Genomic DNA, 9246 nt, shown 5'->3' on the forward strand with positions numbered 1-9246 from the left:
CCATAGCTGCACACGAGCGCCCCCCGTGAAATTAATTTCTTGCTTTAAGTTTTTTATCTTTGAGTTCTAAACATTTCATGAACTCTTTAATCACTGGAGATCACTTGTGTTCACTTTATGACCAACACTTCATTAGGGTGAATTCAGTCCAAAACTGTGTGAACCGAGGTCAGCTTGTCCTCTACACTCCATTGGATCCTGCAAACGCAACATTAGTAATATTAACTTAATGCATGCCTAATATTTAAAGGTGATAATCAACAGGCCATGACAGTTTTAATTAAACGACGCCACCATTTGTTTCTTGAGAAAACAGGAATCAAAGAGGAAACAGTATTGTAAGTTGTATTTACATTTTATTGACCTTTACAAAAAAAATACACATATTTTTAGTGTTTTAGTATTTTACAAAGCAAGTTTTTCTGTTTTAACTCAGTAACGTAAAGGAATACAAATTATTTCAGATTTCATATGCTGTACACTACAGGTTAAAATCCTGTCAATAAATATATCCATTTTCTTTAGGAAAACAAGCGCAATGTTTCTTTAAACATTATGTTTTAAATTTAGGAAAGTGTATATGTCACTTTTGTTATCATATTACTTCTGCTAATGGGGCTATTGAAGCACCGTATTTCCACCTTTTCTTAGTTTGATATAATTTGTATAATTTTGGATCTTATGCCAGGATTTTTTCTAAATCCTCTAAATAAAAGCTGCTGGGAGTAGCAAACAAATATTTGTGATCTTCAGAAGTGTCAAAGCAAATCCAATTACAGTGCCAACTTGTGTTTTCAGCTCATTTTCTAATTACCAAACAGCATTGATCTCTCCCCAGACAATTTTGATCATCTGCCAAAACTGAATTGGTGTCTAATGGCTATTTTGCCAAACGACACCTCTTTAGTGCTGTCAGATCTATCAATATGAAGGGAAGATTAAGGATTTTTTTTAAGGCACACTCTCCCAGTTGAACAGTCACATAATCAGTATGTATATTAGTGATTTCCACAGAAACAGTTTGGTCAGGGAGAGCCGATGGAAGCTGGTTTGTGATGGTTAAACTTCATGTGATTAAATCGTGGACCTTTTACTGTTGCTGTTGCGTCTTCGTCCTTTCCTCCCTTTTCTGGCTTTCCTCTCCTTCTTCTTTCTCCTCTCCTTCCTCTCTTTCTTTTCCCTCCTTTCCTGGCCTAGTCATAAACAGTTGTCTGGGAAACACTTCCGCTCTTCCTCCAGCAGGGGACAGGCTGCTCCATTGTTGGCTGGGTGCATTATGATGTAGCGCGTGCGGTGCTGAACGCCTGACTCTCCACATTTGCCCTTGCACAAGCCCCAGGGAGACCACACTGACACTTCACAGTCCAGAGGGGTATCTGCAGAGAAGGGCGGGCAGCATAGCAATCATATTAACAATCAGGTTTCCATTCTGCTAATTTGTTGCTCTTAACTTTTTGCACATGACTTATAAGATGAGTAATATGTCGTAATCAGGAAAATCTTCTTTTCTTTTTATAACACAAAATTATTAAAGGGTGTTGCCGTGCTTTGTGTGTAGGGCTTATGAACCCACATTTTCTCATTATAGACTCTTTGAGTGGTTGCACTGCTGGAGTTAATTTTCAGTTTGCTTTACTTTCATTTGTAGAGTGGGATTTTGCTCATTGTGCTTACTTTTTTTATTTTTGCCTCAGAGTAAACAGTGCTGCTACTTAATGACTCCTCTGCAACAGATCATGATTTAGCCCCTTATTAGGAGACACCTCAATTATAATAGAGGGTAAGGAAGCATCCTCTGACTTTCTGCTTTTTCAGCTAACCTAATAAAAATGTAATCCTTTTAAAGTCTTATCATCACATTATGTTTTTTGGTGCTTTCAGACTACTTGCTGATGTACCTCAGTCAAGCTCTTGGTGGGCTTCTATGCAGCTGATATGAATCGCAGTTGTCAGTTAGAGAGTAGAAAAGCAGAAGGAAGGGAGGTTGTATGGAAGCTGCATAGATGGACATTTGGATATCAAGTGAAAGGCTGATAACTCCCTTTAAAATTTATGTTCAAGAATAACAAAGCGAAGGTTAATGTGACAAAAGGTTGCAGAAACGCAAAGATGATTTAACCTGATTTTCCATCAGTGTCTCACAGATCTAGAACAGGTGCTTACTGATCATTAAAGAAAAGTTTTGTTCAAGCTCTGGGGAGAATACACAAATACGATGGAGGGATAATGACAGGGGTAGGATAAACAGACACAAGGGTAAGATGGAGCATTGGGAACAGGGGGAGGAAACCCCAACAGATTGTTGGCCATTCTCTGTTGTTTGTTGATGGGTTGTCGGGGGAACGGTCTTGTAGTCTGTGATGCTGACTCAGACCCTTGCAGTTACCCTCAACCCTGCTTCTGATTAATGCTCTGTCAGCTCTTTTGCCAGGCCCCAACATGCTATCTATTACTTTTTCCCCCTTAAAAAAACTTTTCCCAGTCAAGTCATCTATTTAGACTTTCCATGGTGAATTGTGCTTTTATAAAAGGCTGTTTTGCCCTCCCTATCACATGCATCATTCACACAAAGTTACTTGTCTGCTGCATTGCTAACTTTTAGTTTGATACAGCTTTTCCATGTACATTTTCCAAGATGTCTTTGTATTCTTCCTTTCTCTACAGAAGAGTCTTAAATAGTCTCGGAACCCACATATCCAGCTTCACCCATGAAATAAATTCCAGTGTTTATGTCCCACTTGGCATCATGACTAAAAATTTACTGTATATAATTTCTACACAGTTTTCATAAAGTACTCTTTGACATCTTTTATCACACATCTTTTGCCTCTTATACTAGATGCCAGATGTGTTTCTGGTATTTTCTGGTACCCTGACTCTGGCTTGGATTTTCTGGTCTTTGGTTGGAAACAGTTTAGTTTGTGTGTGGCCTGTAATGTTTCCTAAATTCCCCCAAAATGAGCAAGTCCCTGCCTTATGTTAAAACCTTACACCTGAGTTTGACAAAGCATGTAGAATTCTGTATTCATTTTGTTCTGTATATACTTTTAGTTTAGCCTTTAACAACAAATATAATATATATAGTATCAGTAGAATAAGAAAGACACTATAGAGTTGGTGTTCTTCTGAAGTCTGTCTTTGTCTCATATGTTTGCCTAATTCAGTTATGGATGCATTCAGGGTTTGTCACCAGAATGACTTGTAGCTGCCAAGACAGTATCTTGAATGCAGAATAAAACATAGATAAATATATGGGGATAAAAATATCCCTATTGGTGTGTTAACCAGGTCAGATTGAGAACCATTGAGGATTGGGATTAATGTAGCAGGGCTCTAGACTAACTTTTTGCCATGGGCGTACCGGTACGCCTAACTTTAAAAAGTTAGGCACAAAAGTTAGGCGCACACAAATTTTATAATAATTTATATAATATAATGTGTTTTCTGGAAACACTGTGCTTTTGCGACCAAATTGGTCGCACTCTAGAGCCCTGTGTAGAGTTCTCTTTCAATTGTCACTCAGTAGATTACTCAGTTTTCAGAGAACCGGGGTTACGCGAGTAATGGTTCACGCATGGATCTGTGTTAAGACATAAAGGAGGACATGATGCCATTTAAACGACTGCTCCTAATTTTCCCATAAACATTTCCCAAAACATAGGACTCTAGTGAGTGTGAAACTGAGACCAAACTGAGATGTTAACTGCCACATCCTTGAGTTCTAGCTTTTGTTATTGTGTTCTGTACTATGCTGTAAAATGCATGTTTCAAAGAAAGTAGATGAATCATATAAAAACAGAAATTCTTCATTTACTTGTTATTCAGACTTACTTATGAGCTTATCTTCAATCTCATTTCCTGTTGGCAGCTGGTTGGATTGAGTGGGCTCCATGGGCAGGCTGATGATCTTATTGGTCTTCTTTATTTTGGTCAGTGTGACCTTCGCAATGGGTGGTAGGTGCTTTAGGCGGGGGTAGAAGAAGGAATTGGCTGGGTGACTAGGGAAAGAGGAAGTGATCTGTGAAGAGGAAAATGGACAAGGAATATCTATCAAGATATGTGTTGTAACAAGCCTCTTCAGACTGATTTTGCTGCTGCATGGGCTTACAATTGATACTAAAAGTTGAAATTACAGTTTAATAGAAAAGAAAGCTGGTATCACGGCAACAGCTGCCATATTCTTTTGATTTTTGCTGGAGGATTTAGGGAAGTATAAATGTCTTTAGGTGCTTCCTGGAGGCAGATAGTGCACACAGCTGTGTCGGTGGTGGCTTAATTACCTTTATCAACATTACTAAACCTCAAATACTCTCATATAGTTTACTAGTTACACTTTAATTGATTTTCTGTTATGTCTCACTGAACTCAGCCTGGTGATGATTTCCATATACAGTGGAACCCCGACTTACGAATACCCCATTTAACAAAAAATTCAAGTTACGAAGGCACTCGCAGCAATATTTCTGCCCGCGTTACGGCAAAATGCCCACGTAACGAAATCCGCTGGCTGTGATTGGCTGAGCCCAGAATGCCTACAATGCCCACAATGCCTTCCGAATCATGTGACAACCCCCTTGGCTTTCGTACTTGCGCTTTGCTGTTTCACTTGAACGACGTATTGGTGTTCCAGTTAGCAATTAGCCTATAGCCTATCGTTCACTCAAAAGGCGCGATGGGTGCTTCGACTTACGAAAATTTTCGACTTACGAAAGACCCTCGGGAACGAATTAATTTCATAAGTCGGGGTTCCACTGTAGTGCATTATAATATAAATTCAGCAATATGACCAAATTGTGAAAAAGTCAGAAAGTTTCTGTTTTGTTTCCCTGTTTATTCATAGTCTTTTTCAGTTTTTTGTACTATTTTGACATTACTGTCTAACCAGCTAACTTAACATTTGTAGCTGATGAAAAAGTCGTCTTAAATATGAAAAAAAGATGCTGGTATTGACCAAACCTAAATTATCCCTGGACCATTGTGCTTGCAGTGTACTGATGGATAAGACTTACACCATGTTATTGGTTGAGGGATGCATTTTAAAACTTATAATTATGTTTAAATTTACCTTAAATATAGCCTTATAGTTATGTCTCTATTCTTTTTGCTTTTTCTGGTTGAAATGTGCAGAAATAAATATTCTAATGAGTGTAGTTTATTTTGTTAAAGCAGTGTTGTAATTTTTGGGCAAATTCAGCAGCCGTAGAGTGTTGCTGTACATCACTTCAATACAGCATCTCTGTATGAGTCTAATAGAAACACTAATGTTTTCATTACTAGCTGTTGACAATCAGGATTTCTAAATACCCGGGTTTACTATGGATTCATGCACCTGTGCTGCCCACCTGTGTGATTTTATCCTGTGGGATGGTCTCAAAGTTGGGAGACGAGAAGGTGAACCCACTGTCAGTTCCTGCATCATATGGAAAAAGATCCACTGACACATTTTCTTTCCAGTGGTCGCCATCACACAGGTCTATACTGTCCACACCCACAAACCAGTCCGGGCTTGGGACGATACGTACAATAAATGACAGCTGTGAATGGAGAAAGTAAAACATAAGAAGTGAGTTAAAATGTAGCCACAGGCAGAGATGAGAATAGAAAAGGAAAGAAAAACATAATAAAATCCTTTCCAAACATCTTTCCAACATCTTAATTCTCAAACCTCCTTCAAGGACCACTAAATACTTCTAAATCATATATGATGTCTGTGTTTTACAATGATTTATTTTATTGTGCATTAATATGCTCTTTTTTTAAGCATGACATAATAGAGATTCGTAGTCTTGTACCGGATCCACCACTCTACAAGTGCACTTTTGTTCCAGCATGGCTTGCTTTTATTTTGGTGACCATCTTATGTTTCCAATTGGCTTTTTCCAAGCTTAACAAATTTTCGTCAGATGTGCCAGAGGTTTTATTAGCTACCCAGAGACTCATCAGTGGGAAGTTTAACTGCAAACTTCTGCAGAGGTTACATAATTCGAAGAGACATTAATTAGACTTGTTACAGTTACAGAAGCTCGCTTTTTGGTGTAGTTTACAGGAAAAAATAACTGTCAGGAGCTTGTTTTATAGGAACATTTTGTTGCTGCATCAGCCTAATTAAAGAGGCATTATGCAGTTTTTCTCACAGTATAACTTCATATTATGAACAATTATCAGTAGTGTGGCAGGTTATTATTTGACTACAAAGACACTGGATGCAAATTTTAAAATGGTTGCAATTTTGATATATATATTAACATATAATATATAACATAGCAACAAAACATCTTCAGTAGAAATAATGTCCGAGTTTACACCAAATTTCTTATTTGCACTTACATGAAATTTAAATAACAGTGAAACATTGAAAACTTCACTGACACTGAAATATTTGTAACCTTTGCAAACTACAGTGGAAGTTATTGTATAATCTGATGTGGTGCTGATTCCTAGAATGATAATTTCCACTTTAAAACAGTTTATTTATATTATGGTCAAATTTGAAACCTGTTTGGTCTGGGTACCTATCTGTAAGGCTTTATTATTGGGCTAAACAGAGCTATGATTCTAAGTGCTTATTTGGGAATTCTTCACACCACCTTATCTATGCTGACCTGTCAGTGACAAGCCTTGCATGCACTTAATGCCCTGTTGAGAAACTTACAAAGGAGTGCCTGGCAAAGACCTCAAACTCAGTGTTCATCTGGCCTGTGCCGCCCACGACAGCGGGAGCGGAGAGGATCCCATAAACACTCTGGATGCGTTCACCGGCCGTCTCAACTTCCTTCACAAGCGTCCAAGCCTCACCTTTCTCCGTGAACTCCCTCACTCCATTGCTGGCAAACTCATTACGTTGCCACATGTGGTAGTCAGAGCTGTGGGTCACCCCTAATGGAAAAGAAAGGATGAAAAATTGTTGTTTCAGCAGGTGTTAGTCTGAATAGTGAGATCATGTACGGTACATCTCGGCAAAGGGAAATTAATGGAGTTCTGTGACTGTTTTCTAGTGTTTTTGGACTGAATTGGGCAGATGTATAACATCCTACTAGTGGGTAAAATGTGATACAAATAAAAAATAGGATTGTTTTTTAATAACTCTATAGTAAACAGTTGGTGCATTCCTCTTCTGATTTATTCAAAAGACATTTTATGTTGTAGCTTTCTGTTTTTCAACCACCCAATAGATCTTGCCACATTGACCTGAAAATAATGTGACTAATAACTTGCCTTAGGTTAGATGCACTTACCAATAAGATTTGACCACTGTGCAGGAGGACGGTAGCGAGGATACTGCTTAGGAAAAGCTGCCTGGGTCCACTTGCCAGTAAATGTTAGACTATACTGGGCAGTTTCTGAAGCTGTGCACATGGGGATGTCAGTAGGGACAGGCATCGAATGAATTCCTTGGCCCAGACTTAGCATCAAGACAATCAGGTGACAGAGTGCCTCAGAGAAGGAGATAGTCATTTTTGTGGTGTCCATGATAAGAGTAGATCGGGGGAGAAGACCTGAATGAGGTGCATAAAAGAAAATGGTAAAGAAGGAAGACTAGTCAGTAATAATATAGAGCTGCAAAGAAGTACCTGGTCAGTTACTACACAGTAAACACTATTTTGTACTTTTTTCTTTTATAAAGGTCTTATAACAGCGGCCTAACCATAAATATTGGTTTTCCAAATAAAAGTCTTCTCATTCTTTTTGATTCTTATAATCTTATATATTTAAGACAGATCAGCACCAAGAAAACTGTGATCAGACACCAGTAACATTGGGTTTAACAACTTCTTTATACAAGGGACATTTGTTTCTAGGCAGTCTTTCCACTTTTTATACTTGTAAAGTTAGTTTAGCGTTGTTAAAGTGGCAGAAGGAAATCTGACATTTATTAGGATACATACAGCGAAAGTGTAATCGCACTTGCAGTCTGCTAAACCATCCATCTCTGTATTACCTGCATTAAAGGTACTAAATAGAAGTAAGCTATTCTTCTTCTCCATTGGATATCTCATTATTGCCTTCTTCCAGTCATGGCTGCATCTTCCCTGAACTCTGTCATTAAAGCTCCAGTGTGGGTCTTCTGATTTAGTCGTTTAGTTAGCAGTATCACTTTCATGCTCATATGTGTCACTGTTTAATGAAGAGTTCAAGTGCTGCATCCCTGCTTCTCAGAGGGTATATAAATGAACAGCTTTCGCATAGATTGCAACACATTTTTAGTATTTAACCCTGAGCAAGTAAGACACTTTATCTTGACACTGCCAGGTCTTTCAGAATTAGCAGCTTTTCCATTCTTTTAACATTTTGTTCTTAATTTAAATATTTACAATTAAATTAAAAATGGCTACATTTACATTTTTTATCACCTTTGCTTACTCTGAATATGTTATCACTTAAATACTTTGTACTTGTTTAAAAGTCCTGTGTCTTAAAAACTGTTAATAGCTCACAGCTCTGTAGCTACCTATGGTTCAACTCTTACATCCATCAATTTGTGTAGATTAGTAGTCTAAGCAGTCTTTTAGCTGGAAGGCTATGCAGAAACAGGGTAAATGTGTGCTGTAGAAACTACTCACTGGGTTTGCTCAGGGTTCCAGATGAATGATGGACTGCAGCTGAGTGGAGTAGAGGGCTGAAGGTGAGGAGAAGGGGAGAGGAGAGCTGTGGATGTGGCTGTCGGGACGAGTGACTGCAAAGTTCCAAGTCCTTTTCCGCCTATTTATGTGTTTTAGGAGTTTCACCCCTCGCTTTCCTCCCCTCCTTTCCCCTATTTCCCCCCCTCTTCCCCCTTGGGCTCCACTCCCCTCTCCAGCTTGCTCCACGCTTTCACTCAGTCTCTATCTTCATGCAAATGACTTCCTTGCCCCCTTCATGCCCTTTGACTTTGGCTCTCCCTCCTTCACCCGCCTCCTCCTCTCTCCCGTACTCTTTATAAGTATCCCATTAAATGAATAATGCGTTCAGCAGTTCTGCGTGCACTGCCAGGGGTCCGATGCAGTCCGTGGTTAGAGTTTCAGTTCACAGTTTGATACTGTAGCTCTCTAAACCTACATATATGACTAATGAGGTTAATGGTGTACTTATTCTCTAACGGTTTCTTGGTCACATTTTTGAATTTCAGTTGAGCTACTAGATCCAGTCCCAGTGCTGCTTTTTAAGTCACCTAGGAAGTTTTATTGCCTATGTCGTTGTCAATTTGCATACTTTCTTTGATGTGTTTTTCAGGGGCTTATAAAGTCAGTCAGCATTATATTACAAAAT

The 9246-nt window shown here is 38.7% G+C and overlaps 1 protein-coding gene across 1 annotated transcript; it reads right to left on the reverse strand.

The window, feature by feature from the left end:
• Positions 1-588: 588 nt before the first annotated feature.
• Positions 589-8662, reverse strand: spon2b (spondin 2b, extracellular matrix protein). The gene is made up of 6 exons (XM_085365922.1): positions 8562-8662; positions 7236-7496; positions 6653-6876; positions 5343-5534; positions 3832-4018; positions 589-1376 (listed from the first exon to the last, which is right to left on the reverse strand). Exons 2-6 carry the CDS (start codon positions 7468-7470, stop codon positions 1198-1200), a joined length of 1017 nt encoding a protein of 338 aa, XP_085222048.1. The 5' UTR covers positions 7471-7496; positions 8562-8662; the 3' UTR covers positions 589-1197.
• Between the last annotated feature and the right edge of the window lie 584 nt (positions 8663-9246).

This window comes from Diplotaxodon limnothrissa, linkage group LG2 (assembly GCF_057381915.1).
Source record: "Diplotaxodon limnothrissa isolate DT_005_m linkage group LG2, D_limnothrissa_male_GT1.1, whole genome shotgun sequence".
In the NCBI taxonomy this organism is placed as follows: domain Eukaryota; kingdom Metazoa; phylum Chordata; class Actinopteri; order Cichliformes; family Cichlidae; genus Diplotaxodon; species Diplotaxodon limnothrissa.